Consider the following 24806-nt stretch of genomic DNA (forward strand, 5'->3'; position numbering starts at 1 on the left):
AAAAAAAAAAAACAAGTAACAGGGATGAAGTATTAATTAAACATTGCAATAACACTGTCTATCCTTTAGAGCAGAGGGCCTGAGTCAGATCCGCTCGCGAGTGCACAGCACTCGCAAACGAGTCGATGCTCCCCCACTGCGCATGCACGAGACCCGGCCAGCGACTGGTGCTCCGTCGCTACAGGTCTCGCACCAAAACGGGGTGGCTGTCGATTGTGACGGACAGCTCGCCCCGTTTTGGAGGCGGGCAGGGGGGTGGCTGGCCAAACGGAGGCGTTTGGGGGCGGCCTCAGTACTGAGCTTCCGGCTCTATTAGAGCCGGAAGCTCACTGGAGCTTGCGATGGACGAGACCCTACCACAAGGGTCTCGTCGTAAGCCCGATGGTCTCGACCATCACCAGGCCGCTCGCAGCTTAGCGAGCAGCCAGGAGGCCAGCTCTGAAAAAAAAAAATGCCACCCCGATTCAGAGAGAGCGCTCTGAAAGAACGTCCGGCTCTGAATCAGGGTCAGAGTTTAAAAAACTCAGCCATTACAGTCCAGGTTTTAAGGATTCCAGATGGTTAAATCAAATGGTTAGAGGTACCTGAGCTCAAGTATGGATTATCCTTAAAACCTGGAGTGTAATAGCGGAGTTTGGGTAACTCTGCCTTAGAGAAATAAGATGGGGCTACATCCCACATGTACTTTGTGGCTTTTTGTGAATTGGTAAAATGGGTTGGGAACGGGATGCCTGTGCTCGGAATCCTGACGCCAGCATCCCGTCAGGGTCACAATCCCGACAGAAGGAGGTAAGTATACTCTCCTTCCCCTACCCTCTAGTGCACAGGATCTCAAACTCAGTCCTCAGGACCCCACACAGGTCACATTTTCCAGGTCACCCAGCAGGTGCACAGGTGTAGTCATTATTCACTGACACATTTTAAAAGATCCACAGGTGGAGCTAATTATATCACTTGTGGTTCTGTGAGAAGACCTGGAAAATATGCACTGTGTGGGTTCCTGAGGACCGAATTTGAGAACCTGTGCTCTAGTGCCTAAACCTATCCTCCTCCCCCTCTTCCCCACAGCCTATACTTAACCCTCCCCCTAGTGCCTAACCCTAACCCATCCCCTAACCCCAATACTTACTGTCGGGATGCCGGCACTGACATTCTGAGCGCCAGGATAATAACTACATCCCGGTAAAATGTCAGTGATATCGGTAACATAAATATGCGATAACACCTGTAATCACACTCTCCTGAATATACATTAACCCTATACATAACTGCTATTCTTTCTTCCAGTTGTACCAACGCACTCTGATTCAGTATAGTATCAGAAGCAGCTGTTGGCTACAGGGTAGCCTTGCGCTGTGCAAATATACACATTTGCCGCTGTCAGCCCCCTATTGTTCCCCATTGCTTAGATGGAAGTTACATTACACGATAATGATATTGGTTGTGATTGTTAAATGCTCTTCCATCACTTGGGCACCTTGCCACCTCTGCCTGGATCCTGAGGTGCCGATAGCTCCAGTTGCGGATCCGTCTTAGAAAGACTAAATTTATACAACAATAGAATATAAACATTATCTGTGCATCACGCTGGGTACAGTATGTCTTCCAAAAACGCTTCATCCTATAGCATATATCTACAGCATGTCTCCCTTCTTTCCTGCCACCAATCCTGATACACTACAGGCAATCTACAGATGGAGCGCACTTTATTGCATTGAATGGTGCAACCATGAATTCTTGCTGCAGCCATTCGCATGTTTACTGTCATTTTCTAAACTGCACTAGGGAAAAAAGTTATTTGCTGTATGCAAAATAGAATGGGCAGATTCAGCAGAGATTGGCACCTCCCCACGCAGTCGCTCAGCACCAGGGGACTTTCAAATAAATGCCCAGTTCAGGGTTCAGTCTGGATAAATAATACATATGTTTTATTTAATACATGATGTATTTATAACACGCACAGATAAATGTATATTACGTTGTCTTGCTTCCATCCCAGGCATAACTATTTAAATGACATTTCTCACACAGATCACACCAGTCGCTTCTACTGTGAACCTTAAAATAAAAGAAAAAAACGGTATAATGGCTTATGGAAGGTGTTGAATCTATAGTTATCATTTTTGTCATTAAAAAAAAAAAATAGAGAAAAAAAATTTTGAAGTGAACTTTTTGAGTAATCTACAAAAAAAAAAAAGAGACAGAACAGATATGGCTGTAATGTATATATAAATTAACCGTTTGCCAGCCTGGGTGGTGTGCAAAGCAGGACTGGGACCTTTAGGGGAAGGTGAAGGGCTACTTTGGAGCGGTTCTGTAGTCTCCCAGGATGAATAAAGTTATTAAATGACAGCACAGAAAACGCTACATTTGTTGAGCAGCAAAGCATTGTGGGACAAAGATAATGAGTATGGTACTCTGAGGCAAAGAGTGGTCAGCCCCCTGCCATGGACGGAAGGATGGAGCTCCTCTGGCACTGTAGATGGCAGAATCATTCATCACATTTTTTGGCTGTTCCTCCACCTGGGAGGAGGTATGTGGCAGATACATTCTGGCTGTGGGATCTCCAACATTTAGGGTGCGTTAAGAGCCGTATCAGGAGCCAGGCCGTCATAGGGGGCTTCTAAACACAAGGCCATAGGAAGAGACAAGTAGGGTATCCTTCATATAGGATGGGTGCAAGTGCAAGTCAGGGGTCCGTGCAGTCTAATCCTGGGGGATGTGAAGAAAAGTGGTTCTCCTTCTAGACAAAATAGTCATTGACAAGTTTCTGTAGAGAGAAAAACACAATATTCATATTAATTCAATACAAGGCCCCCTTCCCCCTTCTGTACCACATGTAACCCCTACATTTACCCTACACAAAACTTCCGAATCTCTCTTCATTACCCCATGTAATACTCCCCTTTGCTTAGCCCAGACACACCTTTCCAATAACCCTCCAGTACTCCATGTTCCGCCCACCCATATCCTACTAACCCATACAAACCCACACACTAACATATAAACACACTACTATCTAGTGTATAAGCCGCCATTCCCAACTTCTACCCCATGTAATAGCCTCTATTCATAACTTCTCCATCTATACCCTACAAATAACTCTCTACTACCCCATGTAATAGCCTCTATTCACTTCTCCATCTATACCCTACAAATAACTCTCTACTACCCCATGTTATAGTCTCTATTCACAACTTCTCCATCTATACCCTACAAATAACTCTCTACTACCCCATGTAATAGCCTCTATTCACAACTTCTCCATCTATACCCTACAAATAAATCTCTACTACCCCATGTAATAGCCTCTATTCACAACTTCTCCATCTATACCCTACAAATAACTCTCTACTACCCCATGTAATAGCCTCTATTCACAACTTCTCCATCTATACCCTACAAATAACTCTCTACTACCCCATGTAATAGCCTCTATTCACAACTTCTCCATCTATACTCTCCAAATAACTGTTCACTATCCAATGTAAAAGTCTCCATCCCCAACTTCCCCATCCATACCCTCATACTAACTGCTCACTACCCCATGTAACAGCCTCCATACCCAATTGTTCCATCCATACCCTCCATCTAAGTCTTCACTACTCCATGCAACAGCCTCCATCTCCAACTATCCCTCTATATCCTCCAAATCACTACCCTATGTTCTGCCCATACGCTACCCATTCACACTAAACATCACATACACCAGACAGTCTCCCAATAACGCAGTTTCCTTGCAACACCCCAATTTACCCATCCCTTCCATGCACATAAACAAATGAGACACACACACACAATAACACGCTAGCCAGTCGAGAGCAGAGCCGTGGCAACACACTAGCCAGTCGAGAGCAGAGCCGTGGCAACACACTAGCCAGTCGAAAGCAGAGCCGTGGCAACACACTAGCCAGTCGAGAGCAGAGCCGTGGCAACACACTAGCCAGTCGAGAGCAGAGCCGTGGCAACACGTTAGTTGATAGCAGAGCCGGGGCAACAAGCTAGTCAGTTGAGAGCAGACCCAGGGCAACACGACAGTCAGTTGAGAGCAGAGCGAGATCAGAGCCTGGGCAACATGATAGCCAAGTGAGAGCAGGGCTGTAGCAACAGGCTAGCCAGTCAAGAGTAGACAAAAGCAGAGCCGTGGCATCATGATAGCCAAACGAGAGCAGAGCCAGGGAAACATGCTAGAACAGAGTCGGGGCAACATGCTAGCCAGGCAAAAGCTGAGGCAGGCCACAAGCTAGTCATGTGAGAGAGGAACATGGGGAACAAGCTAACCAGATAAAAACATAACTTATAAAAAAAACTAGCAAGAATTGTGTCATGCCACAACAGCCTTACAAGAAGCACGGCCATGGCTGCAAGCTGAGAGCCAGAACTGGAGTCAGCTCATGAGAGTGACTTTAACCCAAACACCTTGTTCAAGTAATTAACGATCCGATGTTCAGGAAGACACCCAACCAATATTTACAGGTAAACCATGAACCTCCCGGCTCACCAAAGGCCTACACTGTGGCTCGCATTATTTACTGTGATGGCATCCTACGTGATGAACAGACAGCACCGTGAATCCTGCACTGGTGGCACTACAAGGGGTAATATGGGAGACCCTCTTTCATCGGAAATTTTCCCTAACAATAATTTTTGCCTCAGTGTTACCTTATCTTTGTGGTTCAGAAGCAGAACGAGCACTTAGTTACCATGGCATTCATAACCTGCTATTTACCTAGCTCGCTTCCTTAACAGTTGCACTGCTGTCTGTTCTGCAGCTGCGTTCCATGCGTGTGTCTTGTGTGTCGCGGGGAGGCTTCTCCATACTGGATTCCAGATCCCATCCTCTCCGGATCCAGCTCCCCTGAGGAACCACAAGAGAAAATTAGATGTAAGAAACATAGGTTTTAATAAAGAGATGCGTCTGGATTACCAGTAGTAGTGAGGATATGCTCCTGTAACTGAGTACATCATTCATTCAGTTACCCTAGATTCCTGATCAAAGAGACAAAGAGGTCTGTACAGGAGGAGGACAACAGCAGATCTGAGACATTTGTGCCTTTATAATACATAAACTGTACCACTATATATACTTCATATTTCTATCTTACCGTTCCTGACAAAGCTCACTAGCTCCTAACAGATAGGCTGAATATATTGGTTCAATCCACAAAACGGCTGCTGCAACTGCATACAAGCGACTGGTATGGGGTGTAGCTATTGCCAAGGTCTAGACAGCCGTTTGTGTTGGATCCTGGCCTGCTACCATGTATTTATCATCTGGTAGAGTCTCACCTGAGTTAGATGTGTAGCACAAGTTATAACAGAATCTATTTTCTTTTCAAACAACTGTTAAGCTGGGTACACACTGAGACAATGGCCCTCATTCAGAGCCGTACGCTCTGAATGAGGGCCGGGCTCCATTTTCATGGAGCGTCCTCCTGGACGCTCGTATAGCTGTGGGTCACCACCCACAGGCTATACGAGCGTGCTTTTTGATGGCCGCGATGGTCGAGACCATCGAAATTGCGAGCCGGAGCCTGCGGTTGAGGTTTTCAACCGCAAGCTCCGGAGTGATTTTGGCTCTATCAGAGCCAAAATCACTCCCACTGACATCACTAGTGATGTCAGTGGGCCGGCTTCTGACGGGAGGCGTTCCCGTGGGAACGCCCCCGTCAGGGAGGCACGCCCCCGGCACGCCCACCAAAGGGGGCGTGCTGTCAATCAACATTGACAGCACGCCCCCTTTGATCGGACACAACGAGCGAAGGACTTTCCTTCGCTCGTCGCGTCTGGCGCATGCGCACGACGGAGCTCCCTCCGTCGTGCGCATGCTCAGTGCATAACATCGACCCACTTGCGAGCGGACAGCCGCTCGCGAGTGGGTCTGAATCAGGCCCTATGTCGTTACAATTTGGGCAAATCGTAGTGACATATCGTGCAGTGTGTATTCACGATATGCGCTCTCCCGTGGTCGCAAGCAATGTCATCAGATTTGATGTGCTGTACATCACTTCTGACGATATAATTTGCAGCTCCATACATGTTAATGAAGGACGGCCGTTGGTCATTACATCGTTCCAATGTGTACCCAGGATAGGATATGTCAGCCGCCATATCGTTCCGGTACACATCGTTTGTACACAGCTTTACAGTTGTATACCGCCAAATCATACATATATGTAGCATGCCGGTGGGTGTCATGTGACACGCCAGTAACAATAACTCCTACCTGATTCTATTTTACTTAAAATCGTCCGGGCACATTTCAAGAAAGCTTCCTCCACGTTCTCTCCAGTTAGAGCGCTAGTTTCCAAAAACATCAGCTCTGGAAAAGGAAGAAACATTCATAAAGAACATTTTTTATATGGTAATTAAACAGCTTACTGGGAACAGTACAAAATTGTGCCTATAAGTCTTAAATATACTTCCTGTAAAGGAGAGATCTGCTCACTGTACAGACCCAGCATTTAGGAGTTACATAATTACTGGATGGTCAGTTTCTTGTAATTGTTTGCAAATCCATAGGTCAGGGATTTTATTTACCCTGAGTAAGGTCTCGTTTATCAATAGAGCCTATAAACTACAATTCCCTCATGAACTTTAAAATCTATCACCATATTCCTGACAGCTGAAGACAAGACCATACCATGAAGGACGTTCAGTTGAGAGCAATATGTTGATAGACATCACTGCGAGGTCCAGCTGCGCACATTACAGATGTGTCCTCATACACTACTGCTGCAGTCTCGCCAAACAGCCCCTCTCAGCGCGCCAGGTTCCATCCAACTCTATACACACCTGCCGATGCCGACGGGTTGGGGGGAGCGGGACCATGCTGCATTCGGCAGTACGGCATCGCTCAAGATATCCTCAGATTGGGCTGCATGTACAGCCGACTGGGGATATCGTTAACGACCTGCGGGAGTGCGCATCGTTGGCCGTTCAGACCATACACACCAGACGATATGAATGAGATATTGTTGAACTATATCGTTATCGTTCACTTTTATTGTCTAGTGTGTACGCGGCGTTAGTTGCGCGCAGATATGACAAACCGCTTCAGGAGACTGCGCTGGTCATTTTGATATACAAAACTTGTAAATGTGTGTGCGACCGAGTCTGAACCTGTGTACAAAGTGCTACGATGCTGCAGCCACGGCATTCTTCCACACCAAGGTCCATTGTGCTTCGTATACAGGGCCTGATTCAGACCCGGACGCTCTGACCAGACCGCTCGCTCTGAATCAGGGCCCTCCTACCTAAACTTGGAGCGGCCTCTTGGACGCTCGCAGAGCTGTGGGTAACCACCCACAGCTTATGTGAGCGTTCATGATGATGGTCGCGATGGTCAAGACCATCGCGACCATCGGGCTTGCGACGAGACCCTGCGGTAGGGTCTCGCTGCCGCAAGCCCTGGAGTGATTTTGGCTCTAATCAGAGCCAAAATCACTCCCACTGACATCACTTGTGATGTCAGTGAGTCCGGCCCCAGACGGTAGGCGTTCCCATGGGAACGCCTCCGTGTGGCAGCCACGCCCCCAGCACGCCCACCAAAGGGGGCGTGCTGTCACTCACCATCGACAGCACGCCCCCTTTGGTGCGAGACCCCGAGCGACGGCTACCCCGTCGCTCGCCGGGTCTCGCGCATGCGCACGACGGAGCTCCCTCCGTCGTGCGCATGCACATTTGGGTACCATCGACCCGCTTGCGAGCGTCCTGCGCTTGCGAGCGGGTCTGAATGAGACCCACAGATTAAATGAATCAGTGCAGTCTCCTGAGGCTGTTTGTCGCATCAGTTTTCAACTCGGCGCATTTTCGGGTAAAAAAGACACTTGGCACAAGTCGAGTAGCGCGGGACCTGGCAACTCACTCGTGCCAGGAGTCTTTCGCTGCTTATTGAGGCTAGGTGTATGAGGACACATCTGTACCATTTACTATGTAGGTAAGGCCAGTGGTTCCCAAACTGTGCGCCGTGGCACCCTGGGGTGCCTAAAGACACTTGCACGGGTGCCTCAGGATGGTGGTCCAGCACAAAATAAAATGATTTATGTTCACTGTAATGTAAATATGTGGACAAGCAGAAGCGCAAACCTGTCCATCACCACATAACTGAGCCTAAGGATGACAGGTAGCACAATTTACTTCACTTTACTACATTTATTTCTGAATTTCTCAATAACAAACTTTTGGCTTAGGGGTGCCGTGAAAACAATGCTGATACTGTAGGGCGCCGTGATTCAAAAAAGTTTGGGAACCACTGGGTTAGGCAATCGTCGATCATTTTCCTGTGCACCTCTATGGAATGCGAGGAAAGATTAGTAAAGATATTGGTTGTGGATTTCCTGCACCCAAATGTTATGGCACTGGTCCATGCACAGCACTGTGTAATGATTTGCCCCGTACGTGTCCACTAACCAGCGCAAGTTTTGTTTGGTGGGAGATTTTTTAAAGCAGATACTGTGACTTTAGTAAAGGCCCCTACACACTACACGATATCTTTAATGATTTGGCCGATTCCGACACATCGGAATGACAAATCGTTAAAAATGTGTAGTGTGGGGTCGTCAGCCTCATCGCCTGATCTTATGTAAGATCAGGCGATGCAGCTGACTATCCCATGCAGCGCTAATGCGGGAGGACCGGCATATCGGTTGGTCGAGCACCGAATCGCCCAGTGTGTACGGACTGCCCGATATGTCAGCCCTTCGGCAAGGTGGTCGTATGGCTGAGTATACACAACGTTTAGTGTGTACCCAGCTTAAGTGCGGGCCATTTCTGCACTGAATTGTGGATTTTTTTCTGATGGTGGGAACATTATTGTGCACGTGGTTTTTTTTACATTTATAAATGTTCCCTACTATTTGTATGTTTGAAAGTGGGTTGATAATCGAACATACATCTGTAACACAATTAGTTTGCAGGCTGAATCAATACTCGCGGTAATGCAGCCCAGGAACCAGCCACGTGACTGATGCACTTCATAGCTAATCATTCATCAGGAACTGGTCCCTAGTGAATGGACAGGCTGCATCCTCGTGACTTATGATCCAGCCAATAATGCATATAATGATGCGGGTTTTGTTTTATTCCCTATCTGGTATCTTACCGTTCTCTTGGGCAAATCGTGATGCTTCTAAAAAAGTCACCTCTCGTTCCGCATCCAAATCCTTCTTGTTTCCGCATAAAATGATGATGATGTTGGGGCTGGCCAGTGTCCTGGCATCAGTCAACCAGTTGGTCAGGGAGTTGTAAGTCTCCCGACTATGAGAACGACATAGAGACGATATCAGTACACAAAACACCAAGTTTCAAAGCTGTAGCTTAAATTTAGGAATTACACGCTCTTTACATAGTGGAAACAAAGGCCGAACACACAGCTACAAGACCAAACAATTCTTTGTGCAGAACAATCGTTGTTTATAGTTAGAATGACATGACATGACGAGGTATATTTACTAAAGTGCAAGTTTTTAGAAGTGTAAATGTTGCCCATAGCAACCAATCAGATTCTAGCTATTATCTTCTAGAAGGTGCTAAATAAATGAGAAGTAGAACCCGATTGGTTGCTATGGGCAACATCTCCACTTCTAAAAACCTGCACTTTAGAAAATATACCCACGAAAAGAGTGTGGTGGTTGGGGAATGCTACCAAATGGACCAACTCATTAAATGTAAGTACTTGAGGACACAATCTCACTGACAGTGGCTCCCAACGGCCCAGGATTTTAGGATATTCATGGTTGAGCACAGATGGTTAAATCAATTCGGTATTAAATAAGTCACCTGTGCTCAAGCAAAGATATCCTTAAAACCTAGACTGTTAAGGTGCCTTGATGACAGAGTCTGGGAACCACCAATGCTTCCTTTATATGCCACTAGCCAGGTCAAGGGTTCTCTCTGCGTCTCTGACCCTGCAGTGGGAGTCATTGGTGAGGAGAGAAGGGGGAGCACACTCTGACTCGGGACAGACCTCGTAGGATTATTATATATTATAATAAAGCCACTGAGTCTATGTCCTCCCTTTCATGGCATTACGTAGCAGCAAGGGGAAAAAACCTAACAAGATACAGGGGTAGATTTTGCATGACCAGAAAATCTCAATTTCTACTCACAGTTCTGTCACAACACAATGAACCTCTTTATTTATTGTTCCTTAAGCTTTTTTTATGACGTTAAATGTGCAAAACAGGCCATAAAGGCTGTTTGTCAGATATACGGCTATCCTACCTCCATCAATTGGTTGGATACACTCTAAAGCAGACTGTATCTAGCATGATCTTCTGAGTCTTGGTTTCAAGCGAGTTGTGTGAACTCACTCATCTACATATATCCAGCCATTACGCCCAAGTCACCTACCGGTGCTCAATCAAACAATGTATTAGCTAACCACAAGTGCGTGTAAGTGCACGGTGCAGCATGTCGTCAAAAAAAAGCCTGCATTGTACATGATAATGAAACGCAGAAGACTTACGGCCTGATTCAGAGGTCCACACTAATGCATGCGCGGCTTCAATTTCCATACGCAGAGCTTGTGCGATAATATGCAAATGCAGCAGCCGCCAGAATTTGTACAGTATTGAGACGTCCACTAGCAGCTTGCGTACACAGTCGCACCTTTGGCCGCTCAGAATGGCCATTGAAAGTAAGCCGCACGTGTGCAGACCCACCAAAATCGGATATGTACGTAAACCATCGGGTTTACGTACATATCTGAACCAGGCCCATAGTACGAACAGGATCAGTCACTTGTAATGGGCAATTAATGCAGTTTATGCCCAGTGGAACATATTAAATTCCTAGCGATGTGCCGCCGGCCATCACTGTGGTGTCTGACTGCGCACGTTATCACTTAATAAAATAGGCAAGCTTCGTTAATTTTTCTGCACATCCCTCCGAGATTCCTTGACCTGACCGTTACATCACTCCGCGTACATGGCTAGTAAATGGATCTCCCTAGTAAGTCTGTATATAAATTATCTGCCACCTTTCACATGGTCAAACCGCATTATTATCTAGTTACGCTGTGATTGGTCCTCCTACTCACATCTTCCCTCCCCCTGACTGTAAGAGCAATAGAGCAATCCCAGGGACTACAAATAGGGGAAGGACTGTTAAATTCTACAGCTATTTCCATCCAATTAATTATATGGAACCTGTGGACACCTATTTCCCAGCATTTATCTAGCTGGATGGATGAAATACAATAATAATTGTATATATAAATAAAAAATAAGATCAGCTATAGAAGAGTCTGTTACCTTAAGACTTTTCTTTTAAAGTGACAATTCCGACATTTATTGCGCTCATTAGATCAGTCAGAGCTGACGCATTGTTCTCTCAATAAACTACACATTATATGTTCTTCACTACAGCATGTTAGTGTCATATGTCAGCTTCCAAAACCTGGATTTAGAGCAATTATTAACTGCAACGCCAAGGCCCAAAACAGGTCTAACAGGAGCCTTTGTCCACATATAATTGGCAGGATCTGACAGGACACAGAGAGCCCAGAACTAGAGGGACATGCTGTAACAGCCGAGATATCTCCTTGCGTGGAAAGATCTGTATCTGAGCTCTCAGGTGCAGCAGGAACTCACCTTGCAATGTCGTAGACCAGCAGTGCCCCTGCTGCTCCTCTATAGTAACTGCGGGTGACTGACCTGTTAGAAAGGCATAAATTAGGCAAGATAGCATCACATATTCTCATAACTCACTTGTGTTTGCTGCATTTACACCATGATCTAAATCTAGCTCCTATTTTCACTTGTGTGAGGGACACAAGGATAGGAAGGAGGGAATGGGGGGGGGGAGGCAGACCCTGATGGGCATGGGAAGGCGGTTAGTCCTTCTCTACAGGACAGAGAAGGATAGAATTTGATCTGTGCAGTAGAGCAATGGCACCGTTTAGGTAGGCCTAAGGAAATAAATCATATTGTTCCCGGAAGTCTAATAGAAGAACTGGGGAAGGGATCATGCCCTGTTCTGAGCATCAGACCCTTTCAATGAAGACTAATGAGGAAAACAGGCCTGTTCAGTGTTCTGCAAAACTGGTTGGAAGCAGGGGTAGGGGTTATGAAAGGACTTGACAGGGCCAGGGGTTGAGACCTTACACAACACACCTAAATCTCTCCTGTCCGGCTGTATCCCAGATCTGCAGCTTAACAGATTTACCGCCAACATTCACAATCCTGGAACCAAACTCCACACCGATTGTGTGATTAGAGTCTTGTTTAACTAGGAGACAAAGAGAAAACAGATGAAAAGAGAGAGGCAGAATATGCGACGGTGATCAGTAACTGTGAGCAAGATGACTAAACAATGGTGGGCTATACGTGTGCCCCCAACCCTTTGTAATACATGAAGGTTTCCTTGTAACTGTGGCCTAAGTCTACAGTGTTCCAAACTTTCATAATAAAGCACTTCAGTAACAAAATGACCCTGTGTAATCAGCCTCCTTTACGGCAAGAACCTGTAAGTAAGATCAGCGCTTCTTTTATGGTTGATGACAGCACCCAGGTAATGCCAGGTGTAGCACCCAGGTAATGCCAGGTGTAGCACCCAGGTAATGCCAGGTGTAGCACCCAGGTAATGCCAGGTGTAGACACAGTTTAACAATCAAATGACAGGTTGTACTTTGCTGCCTCTGCATGACCAATCCATATGTTTTGGGAGTGCGGCTATTTAGCAATTTAGCAGGGAATCATTTTTCTGGATTAATGGATTAACTGCTGTAATCCATTTATGGTTACGAAACTTGCATTTAGTTACTGAAAAATTATTAAAAAAAAAAAAAAAAGGATTTCTCAAAAATATTGGTATGTGTTTAAAAGAGATTAAATGTTACTCTTATGTGACGTCATATTGACCTTGATCCATAGAGATAATTAAACAGTTCCAGGTGGCTAGCAGTTTAGGCTCTGATTATATACAGCATGTCCTACTAAAGACACTGTTCTTTAAAAATTTTCTGGTGTACAATATACAAGTTAAGATTTAGGAAGAGATTTATCAGACCTTCTAAAAAGGAGAAGTTAAGATGATTGCTATAACAATCAATCAAATTCTAGCTATCATTTTATAGAATATACTGATAAATAATAGGTTGAACCTGACTGGTTGATATGGGCAACGCCTCCACTTCTCCTTTTCAGAAAGTTTGATAAACCTACCCCCATGTGCTGTAGAGATTATTGTGTACTGCATGTCACAAATTCTTAGTAGTAATTATTTGGTGATCTGTGCAAAGATCAAATGAAGCAATAAACGATATATAATAAACTTAGAAATAATGACTTTCATTACTATACCGAACTAGAGCAACACATTGTAATGGGTCTATTTAAATTGCTTTCCCTGTCAGTCAATGCTAGACCTTCTATTCAAACCATGAAGACCAAGGGAGAGATGTACTAAGCCTTGGCAAGAGATTAAGTACCAACCAATCAGCTCCTGCCATGTTTCAAATACAGCCTGTAAAGTGACAGGAGCTGATTGGTTGGTACTTTATCACTTTCCAAGGTTGAATACATCTCCCCCCAACTCCTTTAGGATTGTAGTATGCCCTACAAAACATCCATTTAGTATTAAGCTAAAGTTTACTTTGTATCATGCGTGCATAAATCAACATTGTTTCTATCTATATGTGAGCCTGGAACACTGTTTACAAGGTGGAACAATTTTGTTCAAATAGCACTCCTGGCAGCTGAGCGTAATGAAAGCAATTCAGTATTCCATACAAGAAAGAGCACTAAATTCACTATAAATACAGCAAATAACTTGGAGTATAACAATTCTACTGGATGACAGTAGTAATACAAACAAAAGTCCATAACTGCTTTATACAGCCTGCGTGATTTCTATCACCTGGTCATTGTAGGACCATGAAATGCTATGCAGTTGGGAAGCCGGCGGACCAAATCCCGACAGCCGACTTCGCGACTGTCATATCCCGGTAAGGGTCTAAAGACAGGCGTCGATATGCCGATATTAGGGTTCGAGATTAGGCACACACCCCCCCCCCCCCCTGGGAGGTTAGGTTTAGGCTAGGGGAAGGGGGGGTTAGGCACCCCCCCCGGGGGACTTAGGTTTAGGCAGCGGTAAAGGGGGGGTTAGGTTTAGGCACCCCTAAGGGAGGGTTAGGGTTAGGGGGTAGAATTAGGTTGGCTAATACTTACCTGAGGCGATCGGGATTTCCACGCTGCCGGGATGCTGGAGTCGGGTAAATCATACCAGTTCCCATGACATATACGGACTAGGGCTTTGGGCTGACACGTCATGCAGCAAACAGACACCAATGGTTGTTGGTGGTTGGTAGCACGGACCAATGGTAATCGGTCAATAAAAATCTCACAGGTCGAATATAGAGCTTATTGACTAATGTGGTTGTATTGCTGCTGTAATCCAGTGCAATGACGTTATTTAATGTATTTGCTGTTAGGAATAAAGTGTTCAAATTCTTTTCTCTTTTCTGAAACATTTTCTAGCCAGTCCAAAAAATTGTTGTGGAGCCTTTTCTTTAGAACAGACCAGTCTTTCATTTGGAAGCACATTGGAATAAATAACTTCTCTTTTTTTTTTTTAGGGGGGGGGGGGTTTATAGGGAGAAAATATAGGGGACATTGAAAGGAAATACACTTTTCCATGATGTCTCCAAATGTTACTTATAGGCAATCCGTGTAAACGCAGAAGCACACATCAACCTTAAACCGGCGACATCAGTCACCATGTCTGCTTTCAAAATGTCAACAGTCTTGTGGACACCAGAATGTCCGAGATGTGAAATGAAAACATTCTGCAGAGTTAGGCTGGGGGAAGGTTAGGGGTTATCGTACTAACCCCCTAAACGGTTAGACCGAATGACACCACCGGAACTCTTCATCACCTGACATCGCCGTACCCACAAGATCTCGCTGCACCGCCAGAGCTGAACGGCTCTGCCGCCACTGGTTGGAAGACTCTATTTTGTCAACATTCTGAGTATGTCAACATTCTGAGTATGTCAACATTTCATCAGTGCCAACATGTTGAATGTAGACATGGTAAACATGTTGACACGATACATGTCAACGAAATGTACTGTACCCCTCTCAAGTATAGCATGATCAAATCTGTGTACTTTGTACAGGTCTTATGCAGTAATAAGGCCCAAAACTAAAATATTACTATGAGAATTTTGGAAACTTTTTCTTTCTCGATGGTATTTCATGACTACAGGATATATAGGGCTAGGTGGATACATACGGTCTAATTCAGAGATGGACACAAGGCCGCTGGTTACCCAATTGAGCGATTATTATTGATCTGCGCATACTGAGTCGCATTGCGCATTTGGCAAATTTATTCGCAAAGTGATTGACAGGCAGGAACCTTTTGTGGGCGGCAACGGGGGGTGGCGACTCAAACACGGGCATGTCGGAAATGTTTTTGGGGCGTCTCAGCCTGCGACTGTGATCCCATATGCTGTAAAAATGGCTCCAGTGTCTCCGTTTCCGCGTCCATAGGGAAGTTTGATAATCGACTGATCTGCAAAGCAGCCAGAGGGCGTCTCAATTCAAATCCCGGTGGAAGCAACATTTGCATATTTTCGCACGGCCGCTGCGTACAAATTGGCAGTTACATCGCATTAGCGCACATCTGTGACACAGGCCAGAGATTCTAAGGTTGGGGTTGGTGGGTATATGGCTGGGGGCAGTAGGTTCAGAACTGGTATGGAGGAGTTTCTTGTGTGGTTTGGGACCACGCACATTACCTGTGACATATGGTATGGGTGACATACAGTCGTCCAAAATGCATTAATGTCACAAAGAATATGGGATATTATATCGGTGTGCTTTGTTATTAACTTTTACATTTTGGGGGGGGACCAGGTCTATACAGAAGTAGTGACCTAATCCATGCCTCCCTCATTCTATGCGGCAATAGATTCCATGTAATAGTACTAAAGCCAGCGGACATGCCAGCTAACAATCAACTGCTACTGCAAATGATTTATTAATGCAGAATTGCTGGGGAGAGCTGTGTCAGCAGAACAGTATTAGATGAGTAGACGTATTACAGCTTGGAGTGTTGTTAGGACAATATCTAGGTAGAGTTGTAAGGAAGACAGCAAAACAATTAGGTGAATGCAGGCATTTGTTTGTTTCCATTATTTAAATACAGCCAACAGGGAGGTAATAGAGGGGTATGGGCTAGGAGAGTGTCTCAGGGATGGTGGTCATTTCACTCGTTCTGCATGCCGGGACAGGTATATAAATTCTAACTTACCTGAATGGTGAGGCTCGGAGTCACCACTATTGTATAGCGACTGCATGCAATGAAAGCTACATGTACACATACTAAACTACCAGACATCTACTTCATTAGCCGTTATATACCCTTATTACTACTGGTAATACATGGGAAGAGCAACTTTATGGCCAACACCTAGCTCCATAAATATATCTTATTTATATAAGGCATTTTATGCAGTAATAATTTTTTTTACACACATAACCAGGAATGAATACTTACATTTGCTCTCAATGAACTGGTGGAGCAGGCAGGACTTCCCTGTTCCTGCACTGCCAATAACAAGGAACTTGAACAGGAAGTCTGAAACCACAAAGAAATATCAGTGACACACAAAATGCTTCTGTGTCCATGTGAAGTAAAGCTGCAGAGATCTCCATGCCTCATAGCTCCATTCTGTGTGTGTCACCCTGCAGTGGGAGGGACAGATCTCCATGCCTCATAGCTCCATTCTGTGTGTCACCCTATAGTAGGAGGGACAGACCTCCATGCCTCATAGCACCACTCTGTGTATGTCACCCTGCAGCGGGAGGGACAGATCTCCATGCCTCATAGCACCACTCTGTGTATGTCACCCTATAGTGGGAGGGACAGACCTCCATGCCTCATAGCTCCATTCTGTGTATGTCACCCTGCAGCAGGAGGGACAGACCTCCATGTCTCATAGCTCCATTCTGTGTGTCACCCTGCAGCGGGAGGGACAGACCTCCATGCCTCATAGCTCCATTCTGTGTGTCACCCTGCAGTGGGAGGGACAGACCTCCATGCCTCATAGCACCACTCTGTGTATGTCACCCTGCAGTGGGAGGGACAGACCTCCATGTCTCATAGCTCCACTATGTGTATGTCACCCTGCAGTGGGAGGGACAGACCTCCATGTCTCATAGCTCCATTCTGTGTATGTCACCCTGCAGTGGGAGGGACAGACCTCCATGTCTCATAGCTCCACTATGTGTATGTCACCCTGCAGTGGGAGGGACAGACCTCCATGTCTCATAGCTCCATTCTGTGTGTGTCACCCTGCAGTGGGAGGGACAAACCTCCATGCCTCATAGCTCCACTCTGTGTATGTCACCCTGCAGTGGGAGAGACAGAACTCCATGTCTCATAGCTCCATTCTGTGTGTGTCACCCTGCAGTGGGAAGACAAACCTCCATGCCTCATAGCTCCACTCTGTGTATGTCACCCTGCAGCGGGAGGGACAGACCTCCATGCCTCATAGCTCCATTCTGTGTGTGTCACCCTGCAGTGGGAGGGACAGACCTCCATGCCTCATAACGCTATTCTATGTGTGTCTCCCTGCAGTGGGAGGGACAGACCGCCATACCTCATAGCTCCATTCTGTGTGTGTCACCCTGCAGTGGAAGGGACAGACCTCCATGCCTCATAACTCTACTCTGTGTATGTTACCCTGCAGTGGGAGGGACTGACCTCCATACCTCATAGCTCCATTCTGTGTGTGTTACCCTACAATGGGAGGCACAGACCTCCATGCTTCATAGCTCCATTTTGTGTGCGTCCCTGTAGTGAACGACATTTACTTCATGCGTCACTGCTACCTTCTATGTGTGTGACCTTGGAGTGGGCGGGCAGGCTCCGTGACTCATTGTTCCCTTTTTTTCTCAGTGTCAATATGTATTATAGCCCTCTTCTGTCAGTGCACTGTGGGTCATCAGTCACTAACCAGTGGTGGTATCCATTTGTGGGCTAAACCCCCATGCAGTCAATCAATTCTAATACAGGTCTCCTGAGTATAGCTGGTGTGGGAGAGTCTCAGTGATGTCCTGCATACTGACATCCTGCATACTGGTTTAGCCCAGAAAATGGATGCCTCCTCTGTGTTTAGGCAAAAATTCAATTTGAAAGTTTGTCCACCTACGTTCGCAGTATGCCAACTCTGCAATATTTCTCAGACCTAAACGGGTGCATAAACCCACTACAGCCCTGGCATAGGGAAGAGCCTTTAAACAGAAAATGTGACAAGTACTGTAGATAAAAGCTGTTTAACATTTCTATAAATGTCGCCCACGAAAGAGGACCACTATTAAATGTCCCGCATTATATCTTACAGCTCATGTCTGCAAATGTGTCACCATACCGGAGGAGGGGCTTATGTGAAATGTTTATATTATGCAGCAGACCATGCTCTTACACAGGAAATATCTGCCCGCACAGATTTACCACAGAAGTCACATGAAGAAACACGGACATGTTGAAACAGCACAAATGTCATCACACCACACTCACTCCTTTCAAGGTCAAAGTACTTCAGGGAACATCATCAATCCATATCATACCACAGTCTCCATACCCGAGACACCATCATTACCCCATTGTCAACCCGCAGTCTTCATCACCTGTAACACCACAGTTTCCGTCCTCAAGACATCATCATGTCACCAAACAGCCTCCATGTTCTTATACATCATCACCTGTCACCCCACAGCCTCTATGTCTGATACATCATCACTTGCCACCCCACAGTCTGCATGTCTGATACATCATCATCATCTGTCACCCCACAGCCTCCATGTCCGATATGGGATGCAGTCAGGATACCGGTGGGCACTATCCCACCCGCCGATATCCTGACACTTACATCCCGACAAGGGACTAAAGATAGGCGTCGAAATCCTGACACCTATACCGATTCCATCTGATACATCGTCACCTGTCACCCCACAGCCTCCATACCTGAAACATCATCATCACCTGTCACACCACTGCCTCCATCCCCAAGACATCATCACCTGTCACTCCAGTCTCCATCCCTGAGACATCAGCATCACCTGTCACCGTAAAGCCTCCATCCCTGAAACATCATCACCTGTCACCCCACAGCCTTCATCCTTGAGACATCAGCATCACTTGTCACCCCAAAGCCTCCATCCCCGAGACATCATCATCCCTATCACACCACAGCCTCCATCCCTGAGACCTCAGCATTACCTGTCACCCCACTGCCTCTATTCCTGAGACATCATCATCACCTGTCACCCCACAGCCTCCATCCCTAAGCCATCACCTGTCACCTCACAGCCTTCATTCCTGAGAGATTGTGACCTGTCACCCCACAGTCTCCATCCATGAGATATCAACATCACATGTCTCCAACTCTGAAACATCATCATCACCTATCATCCCACAGCCTCCATCCTTGAGACATCATTGTCACCAGTAACCCAACAGCCTCCATTCCTGAGAATGTCACCTGTCTCCCCACAGCATCCATCATTGAGACATCCTCATCACCTGTCACCTCACAACCTCCATCCCTGAGACATCAGCATCACCTGTCACCCCACAGCCTCCATCCCTGAGACATCACCACCTGTCACATCACAGCCTCCATCCCTGAGACATCAGCATCACCTGGTACCCCACAGCCTCCATCCCTGAGACATCAGCATCACCTGTCATCCCACAGCCTCCATCCCTGAGACATCAGCATCACCTGTCATCCCACAGCCTCCATCCCTGAGACATCAGCATCACCTGTCATCCCACAGCCTCCATCCCTGAGACATCAGCATCACCTATCATCCCACAGCCTCCATCCCTGAGACATCAGCATCACCTGTCATCCCACAGCCTCCATCCCTGAGACATCAGCATCACCTGTCACCCCGCAGCCTTCATTCCTGAGAGATTGTGACCTGTCACCCCAGTCACATCCAGGAGATATGAACATCACCTCACTGTCTCCAACTCTGAAGCATCATCATCACATGTCACCCCACAGCCTCCATCCCTGAGACATCCTCATCACTGTCACCCCACAGCCTCCATCCCTGAGACATCCTCATCACTGCCACCCCACAGCCTCCATCCCTGAGTCATCATCGCGTCACCCCACAGCCTCCATCCCCGAGAGATCATCATCACCTGTCAACCCACAGCCTCCATCCCCGAAAGATCATCATCACCTGTCACCCCACAGTCCCTATCACTAAGACATGGCTAATTAGATTACACAGTCCGATATGACAATCTCACCGTATGTCTCAGACATGGTTTCCTGTGGGTTCGGCTGTCCAGGGCCCTCTCCTCCTCCTCCGGCCCCGGTTTATCTTCTCTCTCTCTTCCTCAATCTTTCCTTGGTGCTTCAAGATGGCCGTTACGGCTTCACTAACAGTTCCTGCCCATACTACGTCCCTTACGTGATGACACAATGACTAGACACAGAGAGCATAATAAAAATGGCCGTTCCGCCTTCAGTTACAGATCCTGCCCATATTACGTCCTCTGCGTGATGACGCCATGCATGGACACAGAGTACATTAATAAAGATGGCCGTTCTGGCTTCATCGTTCCCTACTACCTGTACTGCAGCGTCATGTCTTGTGACTTGTGAGGCAGGAGGTTATTACTAGTAGTTACTGTGTGAACACGTTTGTATTGTGTACTTTTACCTTTAGGTGCTGGATAGTCTCAGTGATTATTTTATGGCTCTGATAATGCAAAACACTCCTGGTATTAGCAGAAACTTTTGTGACCATTTTTTTTATTTATTAAATTTTTTGGGGGGGAAGTGGATTTATCAAAGCATGGAGGAGAGATTAAAGCCACATACACACTACACAATGTGTGTATGCGGCAATATCGTCATCGGCGGGCCCGGCGGGGGTGCCGGCCAACGACGGCAGGGGGGTGTAGGGAGGGTAGCGGGGCCATGCTGCATTCAGCAGCATTGAATCGCTCACGATCTCCTCAGATTGGGCTGCATGTACAGCCGACTGGGGTTATCGTAAATGACCAGCAGGAGAACGCATCGCTGGTCGTTCACACTAGCCGATATTGTAAACGATAATGTTATCGTTCAAAATATCGTCTAGTGCATTGGTCGCCAACCTTTATTGAGGGGCAAGCTACGTTAGAAAAATGAAACCTCCTGAAGAGCTACTAAAATTGTAGAAAAAAAATATCGGGCTAATAACCGAACAATTGAAGGTTATTCAATTGAGACTAAACTCTTGGCATGCATAACCGATATAAATAGTTGTAGTTGTGTAGTTTGTAATAATCTAGTTCTAGGTGGATTAGTAATATAAATTTGGGTTCCCTATTCAAAAGTGTTCCAATATGCATCAGACCATACAGAATCCTTAGTAATAAGACACAATGGTCATAGACAAAAGAAAAGCCAAACAAGCACATACTCCGGACCACCCATTAGCCAGATTGCCGATCCGCCTAAATCATACTTGCCTACTTTTGAAAACTCGTTTCAGGGAGATTGTAGGTGGTAGCAGCATGTGCCGTGCTTCGCACGGCACGCCGCTGGGGGGTGTCATAACCCTGCCCAAAGGGCGTGTCTAGCTCCACTTGTGGGTGTGTCTATTGTCACTGCATTTTATTGACCACTCCGTTACCTCCCCCATACGTTTACTACCTGTCACTCTAACGTTGTAAATCAGTTCCCTGTGCATGCAGACTCGCAATACAAAAGCGCAATGTCAAATTGCTCTAATATAGTGTAAATATAGCCATTGCATCCATCTCTGTAACAGACACAATTACCCAGTGCTGGGAGTACCAGCAATATGGAAGTTTGTGGGCAAGGTGAGGTCAAATTTATTTGAAAATCATATTGGACCTTGTGCTCCCACCTAATCAGGCTTGCATACCCTCCCGATTTGGCCGGGAGCCTCCCGACTATCGGGTGCCGCTCCCGGTCCCCCGGGAAGGCAGGCAAGCCATCCCTCCCTACCCCCCCGCAGAATTACTAGCACAACCCCCACAGCGGGGGGCCCGGTGACGCGATTCGCTCTGAATCGCGTCATCGTAGCCCCGCCCCCTGCTTTACAATGCCGTTGACTCCGGAATTATGAAGAGGGGGCGGAGCCGCGATCTCGCGGCCACGCCCCCGGCCCACGCTGGCCACGCCCCGCAACAACATTAACGTGCGGCCACGCCCCCCGCTGTAAGCTGACATTCAGCCCCCTCCCGGAAGGAGGGAGCTGAATGTCGGCAAGTATGCACCTAATACACATGATTTATGCCACATTGTGTACTTGTGAGGCTACTGTAGGGCAGAGTAAACTGTAAAGAGAATACTACATTTTCACAGACCAACATAAATAAATAAATGCTGACAGGAGAAAGGGAAGAAAGTGCTGAGTGTCACAGACATTACCTGCCCCCAGAGAGGGCACTTACTGACAGCCATGGGATGGATGGCTGTCACTGAGTGCCCTTTCACAGTGCAGTTAATGCCTGTGATACTCATCATCCAGCCACCATGGATGTACCCATGGCACAGTTCCCACTACTAGTTTTTATTATAATTTCCAACTATCATTACTGCCACCTCTGCTGGGAATGCCGGGTCCCGCGCTGATCTGAGGCCGCGCTCCCCGCTGATATGATGCAGCGTCACCTGCTGATGCCGCCCGCCAGTCACCCAGATGCTAATCGCACACTGATAGGCTGCCACCGCTACCCATAACCCCTGCACCGTGGTGGCCGGCCCTTAGGTACCATCACATCATGCGTCATGAAGTCTTCAGCGCAGGCCCCGCCCCCCGGTATCTCCGGACTCGCGCATGCACAGTCCAGATTTTTAACGGGGGCAGTGAAAAACTGGGAGCAACAGTAGCATTTGCGGGGGAGCGGGAGTGTGGGTTATAAATCGGGAGACTCCCACTAAAATCGGGAGGGTAGGCAACTCTGGCCTAAATTTAAATGTAATTTAATATAATTTATATTTAATTTATATTTGCAGCCACCTGGTCCGGAACTAAGGGCCTGATTCAGACCCGGTCGCAAGTACGCTCACAACCTGGTCGATGGTGGGCCAGTGCGCATGCGCACGATGGAGCCGGCTCGGTCGTGCGCATGCGCGAGACCCGGATAGCGACGGGCACTCACTCAACGTCGACAGCTCGCCTTTGGTGGGCGGGCCGGGGTAGTGGCTGTCCAAATGGAGGCGTTCCCATGTGAACGCCTCCGTTTGGGGGCGGCCCCACTGACAACACTCGTGATGTCAGTGGGAGAGATTTCGGCTCTGTTACCACAAGGGTCTCGTCGCAAGCCCGATGGTCGCGATGGTCTTCCACAGCTATGTGAGCGGCCAGGAGGCCGTTCTATAAAAAAATCAGGCCCTAATTTCATTGCCTGCACCTTAGCGGGAAGAGCTAGATCATTTCCCTGCCTTGTTAAGTTGTTATAAGCAGCGCCACTGCCAGCAATAGCATGTAGACCATTAGTTAACACAAGCAACGTACGCGATGACGCCACGTGCTCACACTGCAATGCCAGGAGAAGGACCCGCTGTACAATAAGTGAGAGAGTGAGAGCTGGCAGCTGCCTGTCCCTGACAGAGGTGAGGGGGCCAGTCAGCTAGCTTTAAGCTAAGCTTTTATATCAATTGCATACAAACATAAAGTGTATAAAATGGTAAAATGTAAAACGGGGGTGCAAATTTATTTTTATTTAAACATCTTTTTATTGGAGCAATAAACAAGGTGAGTACAGATGCAGGAGTCAAATCATTTATTTTACAACATATTGCAGCTACATTTCAAAATATGTGTGTGGGAGGGTGTATTCATATAATCTGTGTTCTATGTGGGTTTCTACTGATGGTCTCTGCATTATATGGCGGTTACTGCGACTCTCTGTATTGTATGGTGGGCACTGACATTCTGCATTACATGGTAGACACTGCGACACTGCATTACATGGCGGGCACTGCAACACTGCATTACATGGCGGGCACTGTGACACACGGCATTATATGCAGGTACTGCTACACTCTGCATTATATGGCAGTTACTGCAACACTCTCTGCATTATGTGGTGGGCACTGATGGTCTGTGTATTATATGGCAGGTACGGCATTGCTCTCTGCATTATATGGAGGTCACAGCGACTTTCTCTTCATTATATTGTGGTCGCTGTGATGTTCTCTGCATTATATGGTGGTCACTAAAATGTTCTCCATATTGTCTGGTCAAAAGAAAACTTTCAGTGGTGTATGTCAGTCAATAAAATGCGGTATTGTATGGTAGCCATTAAAAATGCTCTGAGTACTGTCTGGAGGTCACTAAACTGCTCTCTGTATTGTCTGGCTGACACTATAATGCTCTCTGTATTGGCAGGCAGTCACTAAAATGCTGATAGAGAAAAAGAAAAGGAAAGAAGGCAGTGCAACTGATAAGATATGTACTGTATAAAAGGTATTTAATAAAAAAAATTGATAGTGAGTAATGGACAGTAGTAGTCAAATTCAAAAACAATCAACAATAATAAAATAAATATAGAACATGTATAAATGAATCCAGAGTTGATAAAAAAATATATATGCAGCTCTATATGCCAAGGATCAGAACCCTAAGCAGGTGAAAAAAGCATTAGAAATGACAGTTACCACCCACAGCTTATGCGAGCGTCCATGATGATGGTCGCGATGGTCAAGACCATCGCGACCATCGGGCTTGCGACGAGACCCAGTGGTAGAGTCTCGCTCCCGCAAGCCCTGGAGTGATTTTGTCTCTATCAGAGCCAAAATCACTTCCACT

At 46.6% G+C, this 24806-nt stretch overlaps 1 protein-coding gene across 1 annotated transcript; it reads right to left on the minus strand.

The window, feature by feature from the left end:
- Window positions 1-1905: 1905 nt before the first annotated feature.
- On the minus strand, window positions 1906-20451 carry RAB4B (RAB4B, member RAS oncogene family). The gene is made up of 8 exons (XM_088450095.1): window positions 20281-20451; window positions 16507-16587; window positions 12117-12231; window positions 11595-11657; window positions 9104-9258; window positions 6227-6322; window positions 4730-4858; window positions 1906-2770 (listed from the first exon to the last, which is right to left on the minus strand). The coding sequence occupies exons 1-7, from the start codon at window positions 20294-20296 to the stop codon at window positions 4743-4745; spliced, it is 642 nt and encodes a 213-aa protein (XP_088306221.1). The 5' UTR covers window positions 20297-20451; the 3' UTR covers window positions 1906-2770; window positions 4730-4742.
- Window positions 20452-24806: the final 4355 nt, after the last annotated feature.

Source organism: Taudactylus pleione, unplaced genomic scaffold (genome assembly GCF_031769625.1).
Source record: "Taudactylus pleione unplaced genomic scaffold, aTauple2 ptg000507l, whole genome shotgun sequence".
Taxonomy (NCBI): Eukaryota; Metazoa; Chordata; class Amphibia; order Anura; family Myobatrachidae; genus Taudactylus; species Taudactylus pleione.

What these genes read in the sequence shown, in the direction of transcription:
- RAB4B (XM_088450095.1), bottom strand. An exon ending in CTGGTCTACGACATTGCAAG is followed by an intron (nt 9,259 to 11,594) that starts GTGAGTTCCTGC and finishes TCGTTCTCATAG; the next exon opens with TCGGGAGACTTACAACTCCC. An exon ending in TTTAAGTAAAATAGAATCAG is followed by an intron (nt 4,859 to 6,226) that starts GTAGGAGTTATT and finishes GTGGTTCCTCAG; the next exon opens with GGGAGCTGGATCCGGAGAGG.